At 39.9% G+C, this 18,705-nt stretch overlaps 1 protein-coding gene across 2 annotated transcripts; it reads left to right on the top strand.

Moving 5' to 3' along the window:
• Positions 1-596: 596 nt before the first annotated feature.
• LOC124862355 (lipopolysaccharide-induced tumor necrosis factor-alpha factor homolog) lies at positions 597-18,568 on the top strand. Of its 2 annotated transcripts, XM_047356221.1 has the most exons (5): positions 597-758; positions 11,595-11,799; positions 11,974-12,009; positions 17,898-18,042; positions 18,174-18,568. In XM_047356221.1, the coding sequence occupies exons 2-5, from the start codon at positions 11,610-11,612 to the stop codon at positions 18,277-18,279; spliced, it is 477 nt and encodes a 158-aa protein (XP_047212177.1). In that variant the 5' UTR covers positions 597-758; positions 11,595-11,609; the 3' UTR covers positions 18,280-18,568. The 2 variants fall into 2 exon arrangements, with proteins under 2 accessions (XP_047212177.1, XP_047212178.1); XM_047356222.1 differs by lacking the exon at positions 11,974-12,009 and having other exon boundaries at positions 598-758.
• Positions 18,569-18,705: the final 137 nt, after the last annotated feature.

Here is an 18,705-nt window from a genome sequence, read left to right as displayed (position 1 = left end):
ATTGTGAAATCCACTTAAAATTTTACTATCAGTGATCTGATTTTATTTGGAATCTATGTGTAAAGAATGTCATGGGTTTCAACCTTATTCAGAAATTTAGGGCAGCGAATGTATTCTATTTGATTAAAACGTGTGGAAAGGATTAAATTGTTTGTCTTTAAATCACTCTTGCATGTATCCTGCTTAACTGAAATGGGTGAAACTGTCTCCACTAACAGATGCGAAGCCATAGGAGGAAGTTTACAGGACAGAAATAAGCTGTGGTTATTTTTAAATAAAATATTCAACTGTGATATTTGGATCATACAGTTGTTATTTGCATTGTGTTTTTTAACTCATAGATTTGGCTGAAAATTCAGCTAATAAGCAAAATTAGCTAAAAAGGGGAAATTGCCTTAAAAGACTATCTTAGATTGGTAAAAGTCCACTCTGTGGTGTCTTTTATTTTCTTTGGGTATATCATTTTGTCTCCTATATATGTATATTTGAAAAGCTTTCAAGTGAACAAGGCATTGCTTCTCTTTTTATTGCGGTCTGGCCCTGGTCACATGGGAGAAGAAAAAAAAGTAGGGCGGAACCATACATATTTCCAGTAAATCATTGAAAGAAGCAGGAAATGGTCCTGCTCCTGATTCATTTCACAGCTAATATTTAGTCTTGGATTTGTTGCACTTGTCAATCATTCAAAACAAGACAAACTGAACAGAAAAACAGTTTATCCATTTCTTTTGTTGCTGTTTTTTCATTCGGATTCACTGGTAAGTTAAACTTGTTTCATATTTCTATACTCATAATATTAAGCAGCTACTGCCATGTTTATTAATTTTGGTGTTTTGTACTGAATTTTTATATAAATGAGAGGGGATTGCTCTTGTTTCTGTAACTGATTTCGGAGGAATGTAAAATGGGATTCAAAAAGGCTTTGTACAAACAAAGTAGGCCTGTCTGCAATGACCAGGAAACAGGGCTGTACTACCAGGAAAGCACTGAGCCACTGTTGCTTGGACAAACAACCTCAGGAAAGCTGGGAGAAGTGCTCTGAGCAATGGAAACCTATAACACAGACTTTCCAACTAAGTAAATGACTGACAGGATAAATTACTTTCTTATTGTTGCTGGTTATTGCATTCAATGTTTTGTTTTTTGTTTTTTTCATTTTGTGTAACTTTATCCTTCTTGCCTAGTCATTTTCAGCTCATAATATAAATAACTAATTTGCTGAGAAAATGTGTAATTTCAAGAAATGTTAGATAGTAAAATAAAATAAAATGTTAACCAAAGGTTCAAAAACATTTTAAATCCACAGGTTACTATTTTTCTTTTTATTTCAGTGATGGGAACAACATAAAAAAATGTGTCTCTGATAACTATGATTGACTTCTCTTCGTCAGTAGATACAGAGTGCAATAAAAAAGGGAAGAAACCTTTATAATATGAGCTACAACAGAATTTATTTTTCCCTTTGGGATAAATAAATTATTTTTCGAATTTGAATTGAATTGAAGGGGACATAGTGAGTTCAGTCAACTTTTATAAAACAAAATGTTATTGTTTGCACAAGGACTTAATTTTGGAGTTAGTTTGTGATTAACTGTATATTCAGAACAATGTTAAGTCACTACAGATATTACTAAGAAGTAGTAATTTTGTATGGCCATGAAAAAAAATAAAAAATGTCAACATTTGAACGTAACCAAGTCAAGTCAAGTTTATTTATATAACCAGTTCAAACAGGTAGAAAATTAATACTAAGCTTCACCTGCCACCAGTCGGTACCTCTTTTTTGGAGAACAGTCCACAGAAATAGCAAAACCACACAACTATTTGTATCTAGTCTAATCTCTCTCTAAAGGTTTGCATACTCTGATCAGGGGCATGGATCTCATTGATTTGAATGCTTTTTTATTGATTTATATGATTATTTGTTTCCATTTCTTTTCCAGGGTGGTATAATTAGAAAACACACACCTTTATCAATTGCCACAAACTCAATCATGTTTCGCTCAATCTTGATCCTTTATGTTTTTTGAGTTATATTTGAACATCTCCACCAATTTCCTTTAACTTGAAGATGACGGTTTGGGTCAGATGGTTGAAACATGGCTAGCAACTAGAAGTGTGTGATACTGGGAATTTTGTTATTGATCCAATACCAATTAAATTTGGGGCTAGTATCGCTGAAACCATTACCATTACTTTTCTTGAAATGTCATGATCATTGAATAATTTTATGATTTTTCCTTTGGTTAGTTGATGAATATTATAATAAAATATGACAATTTTAAGCAAATAAAAATGTTGTTATAAACTAATTACAACAATATAAAAAAAAAGATAACAGTATAAAAATCCTGAAATAATTCCCTAATTTATGGCTGTTCACGAATTATCTATTATGTTCAGCCTCCTTCATATTTCAGGGTTAAGGTGTTGGTCTTTATAGAAGTGTATATTTTTTTGAGTTCCAAAAAACCTGGATTTTTTTCCCTGGTTTGGGGATCTCCCCCCTCCTCCTCCATCCATAATTTTTTTTGCAGCTGGAGATGAGGGCAAACTGCTTTTGTATGTTTCTGTAAATTAGTGGTGTTCTCACAGTAGCGATTGATGTTTCTGCACACATCAGGGTGGCAGTGTCCTTATCAGCTGCAGTGAATTATGTCAACAAAGCTCTTCTCTGTCTCTTCGCCATCACGGGTTGCTCTCAGTGCTCTCTGCCAGCAGAGCAGGGAGGGTCAGTGAGCAGCAGAGAGGTGCGCTGTTTGAACAAAGAGAAGCTCCACTCCGCTGAACTCTTAGAAGAACATGTATTAGAGAATCTGAAACTAAAGTATCGATCTCACCATGCTAGTATTGATCCGATATTGATTCTGATTTGCCATCAATATCCTAGCAACTGGATGTTCTAACAGGATAAAAATCCCAAACACACATCAAAATGATTTCAGATTGGTTAGACCAGGCTAAAACTAACATTCCTGAATGCTCTTATACAGGTCCTTCTCAAAATATTAACATATTGTGATAAAGTTCATTATTTTCCATAATGTCATGATGAAAATTTAACATTCATATATTTAGATTCATTGCACACTAACTGAAATATTTCACGTCTTTTATTGTCTTAATACGGATGATTTTGGCATACAGCTCATGAAAACCCAAATTCCTATCTCACAAAATTAGCATATCATTAAAAGGGTCTCTAAACGAGCTATGAACCTAATCATCTGAATCAACGAGTTAACTCTAAACACCTGCAAAAGATTCCTGAGGCCTTTAAACTCCCAGCCTGGTTCATCACTCAAAACCCCAATCATGGGTAAGACTGCCGACCTGACTGCTGTCCAGAAGGCCACTATTGACACCCTCAAGCAAGAGGGTAAGACACAGAAAGAAATTTCTGAACGAATAGGCTGTTCCCAGAGTGCTGTATCAAGGCACCTCAGTGGGAAGTCTGTGGGAAGGAAAAAGTGTGGCAGAAAACGCTGCACGAGAAGAGGTGACCGGACCCTGAGGAAGATTGTGGAGAAGGGCGATTCCAGACCTTGGGGGACCTGCGGAAGCAGTGGACTGAGTCTGGAGTAGAAACATCCAGAGCCACCGTGCACAGGCCGTGTGCAGGAAATGGGCTACAGGTGCCACATTTCCCAGGTCAAGCCACTTTTGAACCAGAAACAGCAGCAGAAGAGCCTGACCTGGGCTACAGAGAAGCAGCACTGGACTGTTGCTCAGTGGTCCAAAGTACTTTTTTCGGATGAAAGCAAATTCTGCATGTCATTCGGAAATCAAGGTGCCAGAGTCTGGAGGAAGACTGGGGAGAAGGAAATGCCAAAATGCCAGAAGTCCAGTGTCAAGTACCCACAGTCAGTGATGGTCTGGGGTGCCGTGTCAGCTGCTGGTGTTGGTCCACTGTGTTTTATCAAGGGCAGGGTCAATGCAGCTAGCTATCAGGAGATTTTGGAGCACTTCATGCTTCCATCTGCTGAAAAGCTTTATGGAGATGAAGATTTCATTTTTCAGCATGACCTGGCACCTGCTCACAGTGCCAAACCACTGGTAAATGGTTTACTGACCATGGTATCACTGTGCTCAATTGGCCTGCCAACTCTCCTGACCTGAACCCCATAGAGAATCTGTGGGATATTGTGAAGAGAACGTTGAGAGACTCAAGACCCAACACTCTGGATGAGCTAAAGGCCGCTATCGAAGCATCCTGGGCCTCCATAAGACCTCAGCAGTGCCACAGGCTGATTGCCTCCATGCCACGCCGCATTGAAGCAGTCATTTCTGCAAAAGGATTCCCGACCAAGTATTGAGTGCATAACTGTACATGATTATTTGAAGGTTGACGTTTTTGGTATTAAAAACACTTTTCTTTTATTGGTCGGATGAAATATGCTAATTTTGTGAGATATAAATTTTGGGTTTTCATGAGCTGTATGCCAAAATCATCCGTATTAAGACAACAAAAGACCTGAAATATTTCAGTTAGTGTGCAATGAATCTAAAATATATGAATGTTAAATTTTCATCATGACATCATGGAAAATAATGAACTTTATCACAATATGCTAATATTTTGAGAAGGACCTGTACAGCGCCTGGGAACTGACATGGGAAAAATATATATATTGCCCGCGAAATACTAATTTGTCAGTCAGTCATTTTCTACCGCTTATTCCATAGTGGGTGGTGGGGGAGCTGGTGCCTATCTCCAGCAGTCTATGAGCAGGAGGCGGGGTACACCCTGGACAGGTCGCCAGTCCATCGCAGGGCAACACACAAACAACCAACCAAGCACACACTCATTCATACACCTAAAGGCAATTTAGAGTTACCAATTAACCTAACAAGCATGTCTTTGGACTGTGGGAGGAAGCCAGAGTACCCAGTGAGAACCCACACATGCACAGGGAGAACATGCAAACTCCATGCAGAAAGACCCCAGGCTGGGAATTGAACCCAGGACCTTCTTGCTGCAAGGCAACAGTGCTACCAACTGCGCCACCGTGCAGCCTGAAGTACTAATGTGTTCCCACGAAATACTAAATTTTTCCCACGAAATATATACGTGTGCACGAAATACTAATTCATTCCTACGACATAGGTATAATGTGCGCACAAAATACTAAAACAGCGCACTTTCTTAAACATACGGAACAAAACAACAACTGGATGGACAGGGATAGTCTGATCGAGTTTTATTTGAGGCTGGGGAGGAGCTACAAAGAGGTTCTAAAAAGCCTGGCATTGCAAGGAATTCTCATTAGTGAGAGGAATTTAAATAGAATATTGAGAGCCAGGTGTTAACCCTGGTCGGGAAACACAGGGGAGATGCTTCCTTCAGGGACGAAATGGTTGTTCACTTCAGGGTTAACTCCCTGTACTTGTGGGTCACAAGGGCTGAGACTTCTATAATAGTGAAGGGACCGGACTGCTAAAGCAGCTGAGATTTTAATAACTGTACTGCACACTGATTGTACGTTAAATGTACGATGGCCAGCTGAATTTCCTCTCCGGTCGCTGTCGTGCAAACTGCCAAAACACACAGCCGCATGCACACTCTTCTTCTCTCTCTGCACTCTTCTTCGTGGTCCCAGTCTGACAGCACACAGCGCCACGGCACGTATGCACACATAGACATTTACACACCCACTGTACACTGAGCTCCATCACTTGTGAGTTACACATCTCCTGCAACACAGGTCACTTGATGCCTACTTTGTGGGAACAAATTAGTACTTCATGGGCAAAAATTTGTATTTATGGGAAAGAATTAGTATTTCATGGTAACCTGTATATTTTTTCCCCCATGTCAGTTCCAGGGCATCTTACTCTTGAGCACAATCCTGTTAAAAATATGTGGACTATCATTAAAAAAATCTGTACTAGGAAACCAGTCACTTTAAAAAGGTTTCCTAATTCTAGAAGAGTGATCAAACATCAGGCAGAATTACCTCAGAAGCTTCTTGATTGCTTCAAACTGGATGTGGTTACGGTTAAACTGGTAAAGATATTTATGTATATATTTGTATTCCATCCTAATAATAAACAATTCAAATGGAACATTACGAGCCCTTAATTATAAAGATTGGTGCTGATATTGGGTGTATGTAAACTTGTGACTGGAACTGTATTAGAGACAGAAAACAAGAGCAAACATTTCTGAGAAAAATCAGAGTACAACAAAGTTCCAGCATTGTAATGGATAGACATTGAGGGGATAGTGGGATGCTCCTTTTGTACTCGTAAGTTTTCTGACTTTCAATTTGGAAAACTGAACTGAAATGCTCTCTAAAATTTTACTTCCCCATACAGCTGTGACTTTAACATCCAAAATTGCTGCCCTTATGGAAAAAGGAACAGAAATTTTTTTTTGATTTGCATCGTTGACAACTGAATTCTTTGTAAATCAGTCACACACAAAGTATTGTTCGGTATGCTAATAGTGCTAATAGTGCTAATAGTAGTTAGACTAGTCATTTAGCACAGCAGGTCTTTCTTACTCCCCTTTAGGCAAGTAAATTTCCCTTGCCAGCTTCACCCTGTAAAAAATGCTACTGTAAAACATCCCCTGAAGGAAGTTAAAAATTACTCATGAAATCCAGAAACAGAAGATATTTTTCCCTCTGTCCATCAAAAAAGACCAATCTACAGAGATTTGGCTGAACTCTTTTACTGTGGCACCAGTTTCATGTTATGAAATTAGTACTCCTCTTCTTGCTCCATGTCCTCCCCCTCCTTAGGTCTGCCTGTATGTTGGCCAGCAGCTCAACTTTATTTGCTTCCTCCTTTAACTTCTTCTTTTGTTGGTCTTGGCCACTGACTATCTGTCATGATGGAATAATTCTCATGGAATAATTCTAGATACAGCTCCACCTAAAATTATTCGGCCCACACACTTGCAGCCGTTTGCAACGAGCGAAACAAAATTAAATAGCTTAACACAACTAATGTTACAAGTGGTTTCTCCAAATCAAACAGGAAATACAGCTTTAAAGGACTATTACAGGCTATAAATAATTTGCCCTGCTCTTGACAAGCGTCTCAGTAGAGCACCCGCTTGCTGTTTCAGCCTTCTTCAAATGTAAATCATAGCCAGCTTCCGGGTGCATTCCTAAAGAATCGTAGCCCACTCCAGATGGGAAAATGCCTCCAGTCCATTAATATTAATAAGTTTGAGTGTTGTGGCCACTCTTCACCTCCCACCAGTTACTGTGATGGGCACTAAAACTTCCTTTGTAACTAAGCCTAGGTGGACTTTGGGATATGCTTGGGACAATTGTCCTCTTTGGAAGGTCCAATGGCTCAGGTCCAAAGATTCAGTGTCCTCACATGCAGCCTGACATTTTTTCCAGCATTTCTTGATGGTTGATTGAATCCATCTTGCCCTGTTCCCCCACTCACTAAAGGTTTCAAGCACTGATTGTTCTTGTCAAACAATCCTGGACTCTGTGGTTCAATTAAAAACCAGGCAGTCCAAGTCTAAACCTGAGCCAGAGAGGGAATGTCGCTGAGGACAAACTGCAGGAGTCACATCAAATCATGAAAGAGTGCTGACGTCAGTACCAGAACACGGTTGAAGGGGTGAAAAAAACATATTTTGAAAATGTCAGGTCATCCATCAGACATAACCCTCGTGTATTATTCAACACAACTGACCCTGTTCTTAACCCTCGTCAGAACGCCTGTTTGGAAGCATCAGCTGAAATATGTAATAATTTCGTAATGTTTTTTCTTCAAAAAGTTGCCGTCACAAGGGCTCTTATTATATCTCCTGACTCTGACCCTTCTGTCTCAGCCCCTTGCTCTGCTACTTTTATTTATTTTGATCCTGTGACACTTTTTTTTGGAGGATGTGGTGAGGCATCAAGCTCCCCGTGGGATCTTCTTCCTTCGTGATTCTTTAAAGAGGTCTTTCCCAGTATTGCACAACATGTTGTTACCGTTATAAATTGTAGTCTGTCCTCTGTCCCTGCTAAACCTAAACTCGCAGTAGTTTAACCTCTTCTTAAGAAGCCTGGTCTAGATCATTCCCTACTGGCTAACTACAGACCTAATTCTAAGCTGCCGTTCATTTGAAAACGTTTAGAGAAGATTGTGTGCTGTCAACTAAAATCACTCTTGGAAAAAATTGCACTCTGGAAATCTTTCAGTCTGGTTTTAAAGCCTGTTGATTTGGCACCCCTGACAGCATATTTTAAACCAACTGTCACTGACTTGGGTTTTAAGTTGGACAATGATTTTAAATTGGACAGTCACATTAGAGCAAATGTAGGGTCCTTTTATCACTTAAGACAGATGGAAAAAGTGACATCTTTCCTGTCCAGGAAACTCTTTGAAACAATAATCTATGCTTTTATTGTAACAGACTTTAAGATGTAGTGATTGCTTGCGCTCTCGTCTGCAGATGGTTCAAGAAGCTGCTGACGTCTCATGACTGGTACTCCAAAAACAGAGTACATCACTCCTGTTCTGGCCTCACTCCACTGGTTGCCTGTTTTAGAGTTCAATTAAATTTCTTATTTTCGTTATTAAATGTTTGCATGACCTTGCCCTGCCGTACCTCCTTGACCTTCTTCATCCCTACTGGGGCGACGGTGGCGACAGTGACGACAGTGGTAGAGGTTCCTCCTTTAGCCGGTGGGTTACTGGCTCGAACCCCCTGTCTGTCTCAGTCGTTATGTTCTTGGGCAAGACATTTTACCCGCCTTGCCTGCTGATGGTGGTCAGAGGGCTCGGTGGTGCCTGTGTATGGCAGCCTCACATCTGTCAGTGTGCCCCAGGGCAGCTGTGGCTACATTGTAGCTCACCACTGTCAGTGTGTGAATGTGTGTATGAATGGGTGAATGACTGATTGTAGTGTGAGGCGCTTTGGGGTTCTCAGACTTGATAAAGTACAAGAGAAGGTCATTTTACCAGTCATATGACGTTAGGTCAGTATGGGGTCAGTCATTGAGTTCACTGTTTTGTGAACTCACTTTTCTGTGGAAACTAGAAACAGTGGTGGTGCCGCTTTTGCTTTAAGTTTAAAAATTACCGACAATGTTTTCAACTGAACAGACCAGGTATTTGAGTTGTTCATTAGTTACATCAAGAACATCTGATGCAACTAATTAAGCCCTTCACTAGTTTTTTTCAAAAACTAACAGCAAACACTCATTTTCACAATATATTTTTTATATTTCCTGTTCTATTTTAAAAATCGTTGCAACTTATTTTGTTGTGTTTATATGTTTTTTCTGTCTTCCTGATTCTTGTGCTACCACTCACCTGTTTCGCATAAGTAATTTATATCACAAGTAGCATTCTTCTGCATTGTGTTTGTTCCAATCCTGTCTTTTATCTGTGGTTTTGCTCCCAACATACTGTTAGTGGAATTCTACTCTGAAATTACTCAACTACTCAAAAAGACTTTACGTGTGTATCATTTATGCTTTAAGAAGCTCTTGCACTTTTCTTTCACCTGCCTCCTCAGGATCCTGTATTACTTATGCATTTATACAGCCTCTCAACGATTCCACCTGTTGCATTGAAAAGATCTAAAAGCTCTTCTGTCTTTTTGCTGATACTAAGTCTTTTATTGTGGCAAATTAATGCTGTTGTGGAATAGTTTTGTGCTTATAAAAGGAGGAGGCTGACTTACACATTTGATGAGAAAATTCAGGTAGACAGTGGAGTGCTTTTGCTTTAAGATATCAAAAACATCTGCTATATATTGGAGTATTTTCTGTGTATTACAAGGGATTTTAGTAAAATTATTTGCGATTGGAGTAGTTTTTTGTGCATTTTGGGGGATTTTAGCTAACTTGTTGATTAGAAGAGCACATTTATCAGCTTTTCTTTGACTTTATTGGAGTTGAAGGGTAATTTTAAGCTCTACCACCTTAATAGTGGGATGGGCACTGTGATGCTGCAACACACAATGTTGCTCCCAGTCATGCAAAGCTGCCACTCATAAATCGTTCTACTACCAGGTCTTTCTGGGTAGACCAAAGGAAAAACCTGCCTTCAAAAGAAAAGCCCAGAGATTTTCAAAGGTAAAACCTGGCATAGACAAAACAAAAGCTGTATCTTGCAGTGTCATTATTGTATTAACAGGTATTTCTAGTCCAACCATTAGTGTTAATCAGAAAGATAGTAGCTTTGCACAATTGGTAGCTACACTGTGTGGTGTAGCATAACTGTTCCCATTTCCTACTGCTTTAGTCGCTGATTGCAAATGTTAACAATTGAAACTATTAAGAAACATAAAATCTTTACAGACGCTTTTAGGGTGTATTCACACCAGGAAAGTAATTTGGTCTGCTTGTTTGGTCCGGACCAAAAGCTAACTTTATTTTTTTCATTTGGTGTGGTTTGTTTTCATATTGTACTTTTTGCAACTGAACTATTACTTGTAAACAAAGCCACGCGGGTGACGATCATTGTTCCCATTGGACAGAAATGACGGGGGCGGGACAGAGCACAGACCCGGAAATTTAGGAAAACATCTGTAGACGTGCTGCGTGCAGCACCTCTGTTCTGCATATTTAAGCCGTTATTACAGCTGCAATATTATTGTGAGACTGAAGAGCAGCTCATTCAACACAGACTTTGAGATGTTCCCTTTATAATGTTGGAACCCCGTCGGAGAATGCGTGCTGAACGCCGACGTGTCTCCTCCCACAACAAGCCAGTAGCGTTGCTAAGCAACACACAGTTTATCAGGTATGATTACCTTACAACACACACCTTTGCTACCGGCTACGGTGGCTTTTTATGCCCAAAGAGACGTACGCTTTTTGTATTCGGTTTGTATTCAGACCATAAGCGAACCGCACCAGAGACCGTTTGGAAGCGGACCGAGACCACCTCAAAAAGTGGGTCTCGGTCGGACCAAAGGGGGAAACGAACTCTGGTCCGTTAAAAGCGGACCAAAAGTGGCAAGTGTGAATACAAAAAATATAAAGCAATAGTTGAATACGGACGGGAGTAAGTAACTTCATTCTGTGTCTCGTTCAACAAGAAGGCAGCCAGGATCCCAAATCTGTTAACAGGGAAAAAACTGAAGTGAAAAAAGCAGTTTTTGGGTCATCTGAAACCGGGTTATTGCTCTTAAATCTGCTTTTTACATTAAAAACATGTGGGTAGTAGAAAAAAGGATGTGTTTGAAAATGTCCGGTTTCCCTTGAACTGTTTGTTTCCACCACTTTGGTATGGGTAGGTGCTGAAGTGTCTTACTTCCTTCCACCATAGTTCTTCATTTCAGGGAATCTCAAATGTATTTTTCACCAAACATGAAACACTCCTTTTACTCAAAGACGGAACAATTTCATGGGATCTAGTTTGCATTTTATAAAGTATGTGCTCTCACTTCTCCTTACACATGGTTGTGAGTGCTAATTTATTTCATGTAAAATGCATGTAAAAAAAATACAGCACTTTCAATGGCACCAGAGGACTTTCACAAATCATTAATGTTAAAATGAGTTTGCTTTCATGTTTGCTGTTCCTGTACAACACCAGTCCTTCTAAACATGACAAAAGTTCACAGTTTGTGGATTTATTCAATAACCTTAAATATATATTGGCTTCACACATTTGTTTTGCAGGTGGGATTTCTAAAGATGGAAAAAGGACCCCAACCACAGGATCCGGCTCCACCCTACCCCGGCCCTCCCTTGAATTATAGCGGTACCGGGCCTCAGCCAGGGATGTACGCTCAACCAGGCTATCCTGCTCAACCAGGCTATCCTGCTCAACCAGGCTTTCCTGCTCAACCAGGCTTCTCCGCTGTCCCTGCTGGATACCAGGGAGGTATGTGGTCACTTCTTAACTATAGTATTACACAGTATATTTTACGTAGTTTAGGACAAAATCCTTAAACTGCTGAAAACACAATATAGTGCTTGTTGATGGAGAGTTTTGTGTTTTTTTTTTTTAAAGACAAATTTTTTCTTGTTTTTCTGATTTGTTTCTCACAAATTGCAGGTGTTGCTTTTGCTCCTGTCCCAGCTGCAGCAGCAGGTGAGGCAGCCTGGTCCAGGAACATAGTGTTGCATGTAAAAACAAATTGACATTCCATAAGCTATTAATCAAAATAGCTGAGGGTCATGATGAAAATTTAACATTCATATATTTTAGATTCATGCACACTAACTGAAATATTTCAGGTCTTTTATTGTCTTAATACGGATGATTTTGGCATACAGCTCATGAAAACCCAAATTCTATCTCACAAAATTAGCATATCATTAAAAGGGTCTCTAACGAGCTATGAACCTAATCATCTGAATCAACGAGTTAACTCTAAACACCTGCAAAAGATTCCTGAGGCTTTAAACTCCCAGCCTGGTTCAGCACTCAAAACCCCAATCATGGGTAGACTGCCGACCTGACTGCTGTCCAGAAGCCACTATTGGACACCCTCAAGCAAGAGGGTAAGACACAGAAAGAAATTTCTGAACGAATAGGCTATTCCCAGAGTGCTGTATCAAGGCACCTCAGTGGGAAGTCTGTGGGAAGGAAAAAGTGTGGCAGAAAACGCTGCAACAACGAGAAGAGGTTGACCGGGACCCTGAGGAAGATTGTGGAGAAGGGCCGATTCCAGACCTTGGGGGACCTGCGAAGCAGGGGACTGAGTCTGGAGTAGAAACATCCAGAGCCACCGTGCACAGGCGTGTGCAGGAAATGGCTACAGGTGCCACATTCCCCAGTCCTGGGCTACAGAGAAGCAGCACTGGACTGTTGCTCAGTGGTCCAAAGTACTTTTTTCGGATGAAAGCAAATTCTGCATGTCATTCGGAAATCAAGGTGCCAGAGTCTGGAGAAGACTGGGGAGAAGGAAATGCCAAATGCCAGAAGTCCAGTGTCAAGTACCACAGTCGGTGATGGTCTGGGGTGACGGTCAGCTGCTGGTGTTGGTCCACTGTGTTTTATCAAGGGCAAAGTATCACTGAGCTCAATTGGCCTGCCAACTCTCCTGACCTGAACCCCATAGAGACTCTGTGGGATATTGTGAAGAGAACGTTGAGAGACTCACGACCCAACACTCTGGATGAGCTAAAGGCCGCTATCGAAGCATCCTGGGCCTCCATAAGACCTCAGCAGTGCCACAGGCTGATTGCTCCATGCCACGCCGCATTGAAGCAGTCATTTCTGCAAAGGATCCCCGACAAGTATTGAGTGGCATAACTGTACATGATTATTTGAAGGTTGCGTTTTTGTATTAACAAACACTTTCTTTTAATTGGTCGGATGAAATATGCTAATTTTGTGAGATAGGAAATTTTGTGTTTCATGAGCTGTATGCCAAAATCATCCTATTAAGACAATAAAAGACCTGAAATATTCAGTTAGTGTGCAATGAATCTAAAATATATTAATGTTAAATTTTTCATCATGACATTATGGAAAATAATGAACTTTATCACAATATGCTAATATTTTGAAAAGGACCTGTACAGCTCATGAAAACCCAAAATGGAGGCCCAGGATGCTTCGATAGCGGCCTTTAGCTCATCCAGAGTGTTGGGTCTTGAGTCTCTCAACGTTCTCTTCACAATATCCCACAGATTCTCTATGGGGTTCAGGTCAGGAGAGTTGGCAGGCCAATTGAGCACAGTGATACCATGGTTCTCATTTGTAAACCACAGTTGCTGCATGATTGAAATCTCTCACTCTAGAAGAATGGGACTGTTTGTTGGATCTGGGCGTTAACAGAAAGCTTCTGTTCTTGTTTTGTTTTGTTCAACTTCACTTTCATGTTCATCAAACCAATCTTTCACCAGTCTTGCTGTGTGTATTGGTGCATTGTCATCCTGATACATGGCACCACCTTCAGGATACAATGTTTGAACCATTGGAGGCACATGGTCCTCAAGAATGGTTCGGTAGTCCTTGGCCAGTGACGCGCCCATCTAGCACAAGTATTGGGCCAAGGGAATGCTATGATATGGCAGCCCAAAACCATCACTGATCCACCCCCATGCTTCACTCTGGGCATGCAACAGTCTGGGTGGTACGCTTCTTTGGGGCTTCTTACACCGTAACTCTCCCGGATGTGGGAAAACAGTATGATATGGCAGCCCAAACCATCACTGATCCACCCCCATGCTTCACTCTGGGCATGCAACAGTCTGGTGGTACGCTTCTTTGGGGCTTCTCTACACCGTAACAGTAAAGGTGGACTCATCAGAGAACAATACATGTTTCACATTTTCCACAGCCCAAGATTTGCGCTCCTTGAACCATTGAAACCAACGTTTGGCATTGGCATGAGTGACCAAAGGTTTGACTGTAGCAGCCCAGCCGTGTATATTGACCCTGTGGAGCTCCTGACGGACAGTTCTGGTGGAAACAGGAGAGCTGAGGTGCACATTTAATTCTGCCGTGATCTGGGCAGCCGTGGTTTTATGTTTTTTGGATACAATCCGGGTTAGCACCCGAACATCCCTTTCAGACAGCTTCCTCTTGGGTCCACAGTTAATCCTGTTGGATGTAGTTCATCCTTCTTGGTGGTATGTTGACATTACCCTGGATACCGTGGCTCTTGATACATCACAAAGACTTGCTGTCTTGGTCACAGATGCTCCAGCAAGACGTGCACCAACAATTTGTCCTCTTTTGAACTCTGGTATGTCACCCATAATGTTGTGTGCATTTCAATATTTTGAGCAAAATTGTGCTCTTACCCTGCTAATTGAACCTTCACACTCTGCTCTTACTGGTGCAATGTGCAATCAATGAAGACTGGCTACCAGGCTGGTCCAATTTAGCCATGAAACCTCCCACACTAAAATGACAGGTGTTTCAGTTTCATTGTCCAACCCCTGTATATCCTCTGTCAGTGCAAACACTGTTTTCTTCTCAGATGTGATAATTACTGCCTTACATGTCAATATACCAGAAATGCCTTCTGTGTTTTGTTTTTCTTCCCCATAAAATACGTTGTTGGATTGTTTTAGTATAAATTTATGCCTACTCAAATGTTAAGAAGGCTGTACATTTCTTTGTACATCCACCAGAGGTCAGGATTTCCCTATATAATGAAAGTTACTGACAGAATGGAAACTTGATGTTAAGGTGTCAACATTACATGCTGTTGTCCACAAAGAACCCCGTCAACACATTCCTGATTATATTTATCAACTATAGTACAGTCCCTTGCAACGGTATTTATGAATTTCATACAATTTCTTGTTACAGCCATGAACTTCAGTGTATTTTATAGGGATTTTATGAATCAGACCCACACAAAGTAGTGCAATATTGAGAAGTAGAAGGAAGGAGATTGATGGTTTTCACACCTTTTTATTAATAGAAATCTCAAGAGGGAATAAGGCATAATGAAAACCAAGATACACATGACCTGGGACAGGGACAGAGTTGTGGAGAAGTTTAAAGCAGAGTTAGGATATAAAAACAAGATTAAAATCTTGGAACATCTTACTAAATACAACCCTTCATCTGAAAATGGAAAGAATCTCTCCAAACACTGAATGTTCATGGACATAGTTTTTATTGCTATTTTAAGATGACAGTTCCGTTTGTTAAATTAGCCCAGAAAAATATCATGAAAATATTTTAATCCCTGGGTGCTGCCCAGATTTTACCACTTCATCAAACCCAGCCATTTAAACTACATGTACATATCAAAAGTCATCTATATACAGATGTTCTGTTACCTATTCACTGTTCAGCCATATTCACACTACTTAGCAGGAAGGCAATTGTGACTTTTTTGTTTATTCAACAAAAATTTGAGGGGGGTGGCCGTCCGCCTAAACTAACAGGCCGGGCAAGTGTGGTTTAATTCAAGAAGCAGCCATGAGGTAACTCTACAGGAGCTGCATAGATCCGCAGCTCAGGTGGGAGAAAGTGTTGGCAGTCAAGCATTCCACAAACTACTATATACTTTATTGAAACAGTAACAAGAAGAAAGCAATTGTAAAAAGACTTGAGAAGTTCAGTTTCCTACAAGCTGTGTAAGTTACACAGCAAAAAAGATGCCTAGGTCAGATAAAACCAAAATGTAACATTTTGTAACCTAAATGCATAATGCCATGTTTGGTGTAAAACTGCACAACACATTCAACAAACCATCCCTATGATGAAAGTGGCAGCATTCTGGTGTAGGGAGGCTCGAGCAGGGACAGGAAGCTGGACTGAGTTGATAGGAAGGAGAATGGAGATAATATACAGGGAAATCATAGAAGAAAACCTGTTAGAGGCTTCAAACGACTGGAGAATGACGTGAAGGTTCACCTTCCAGCAGGACAACAACTCTAAACATACAACTACAGCTACCATGGAATGGTTTAAATTAAAACATATTCATATGTCAGAGTAGCGCAGTCAAAGTTAAGGCCTAAAGCTTCAGAATGTGTGGAACTGCTTGAAAATAGCTGTTCACAGAAGCTCTCGATGTAGTCTGAGTGAGTTTTAGCAATTTTGTATAGAAATATGGGCACAAATATCATTCTTTAGTTGTGAAAAGCTGGAAGAGACACACCCCGATAGATTAGCAGCTGTAATTGCAGTTTAAGACAGTTTCACTTTGTGAAGCACTTTGTGTTGGTCCATCACATAAAATCATGATAAAATGCATTAATGTTTTGGAGTACATAAATATTTTTTAAGAAACCTTACAACTGAGTTGTGGGACAAACCATTCCCAGAAACATCGCATAGTTTTATGTTTTCAGCCATCCATAATCCCACCCAGCCTCGTGAATGTCGCCAGTTACTGAACAGTCATATTTGACAACTTCCACTTCACGTGTGCATGTACATATTTATTCACAGACTGCACACAGTTCACACACACAAAGTAAATTTCATCTTATACCATAAGAAATATCATATGCATTTTTAAAAAAATATTTCTTTTAAATCTTTTTTATTTCTATCATGCTACCTCCAATGTAAATATACAAATGAAAAGGAGGAATTTGACTATACATTCACTACCGGTCAAAAGTTTTAGAACAAATTTGTCATTTAATGTTTGACTATTTACACTGTATGTAGATTCTCAATGAAGGCATCAAAACAGTGAATGAACACATATGGAATTATGTAGCAAACCAAAAATTGTAATATAATTTTATATATGCTATATTTTAGGATCCTTAAAGTAGCCACCCTTTGCTGTGATGACTGAAATATTAACCTCTGGCCGTCTCTCAATGAACGTCTGGGAAGTTCTTTAAGACTATTTGGAAAACCATTTCAGGTGACCTCCTCATGAAGCTCATGGAGAGAACGCCAAGAGAGCAAAGTAGTAATCAAAGCAAAGGGTGGTTGTAAAAATCTAAAATCTAAAAATGTTTAGGGTTATTTCACACGTTCTGTTTACTACATCATGTCATGTGTGTTCATTCACAGGTTTCTTGTCTCAGGTGGAAATCTACATTTTAATTGTCATACAAATAAAGAGACTGTCATACCTGCCTGTGTTTTGAGTTCTTGAGTTTGTTATTTTACCTGGTCTAGTCCTGCTTTCTGTCTCCCTGCACCCCAAGCCCACACCTGTTCTGTGTTTTCCCCTGATTGTCTGGTCACGTTTGTTGGTGGTTCCCCCTGGTGTTCAGTTATGTATTTAAGCCCGTTTGTTTCCTTTGTTCCCTGCTGGTTCCTTATGTGTTGTTTGTGTTTGTGTGCACGCCTGCTACCCTGTCCGTGTCCAGCCATGAACATTAAAGACTCATCTTACCTGAAAACCTCGAACTTCTGGAGTTCTTCTTGGTCCACCAAAAAAAAAAAAAACACATTATGACAGAGACCAATTAAGTGAGAAAACCGTTCTAAAACTTTTGACCGGTAGTGTATAATACCAAACTCCTTTAAATTGTTGAATCATTTAAAAAGAATATGTAAGCATTTTTTATGATTGTGTATGTTGTGTATTTCAGTGACTCATGTGGTAGTAACACCTGCACTAACAGACGTCCCTGGACAGACTTTGTGTCCTCACTGCCGGCAAACTGTGATCACTCAGACTCAGCACACACCAGGATTGTTGGCCTGGGTTATCTGCGGAGGGATGACCCTCTTGGGGTAAAAACCGGCTCAATGTTAAACATGTTCAAGGAATAAATCACAGCCTAAATTTCTTTAAAAACAAATACAAATAACCAAAGTTAAATAAAGTCTAACAGAATCCAATTTCCCCTTTTTTCCACACGCAGATTCTGGCTTTGCTGCTGTATCCCATTTTGCCTCGATTCCTGTAATGATGTGGAGCATCGCTGTCCAAACTGCCAAAATCTTGTTCACATATACAAACGAATGTAAAACGACTCCAAAGGAAGGAACTACTCAGTTTCATGAAGGAAAAATAATTCTATGCAAGTTAAATCTGAAGAAATGTGAATTCCAATATGTGATTGGTCATTTTAAAAGTTAGGATTAGGCAATCAGAGTAGTCTTTATTTTTATTGTCACAATAAAAAGAATAATTTGTTTGCTTCTATTGTGGTTGTTCCATATTTTATGCATGATTGGTGTCACGTTTTGTCATACTGATCTTTTTTGAACAGTTTTTCAGCAAAAAAAAATAAAAATTAAAAGACGTGCTTAAAAAGTTGTTTCAAAGTGGATTGTTTTTTTTATAGTTATTTAAGAACTCTGCGAACCAAGATATGAATGTGCATTTATTTTGTATTATTGTTTTTTTGATCTTGGATTCATGGCTATATAAAAAAAGAAGTGGTGGAAAAA

The sequence above is a fragment of the Girardinichthys multiradiatus genome, chromosome X, assembly GCF_021462225.1.
Source record: "Girardinichthys multiradiatus isolate DD_20200921_A chromosome X, DD_fGirMul_XY1, whole genome shotgun sequence".
Classification (NCBI taxonomy): domain Eukaryota; kingdom Metazoa; phylum Chordata; class Actinopteri; order Cyprinodontiformes; family Goodeidae; genus Girardinichthys; species Girardinichthys multiradiatus.
This window is presented reverse-complemented; position numbering and strand designations above follow the sequence as displayed.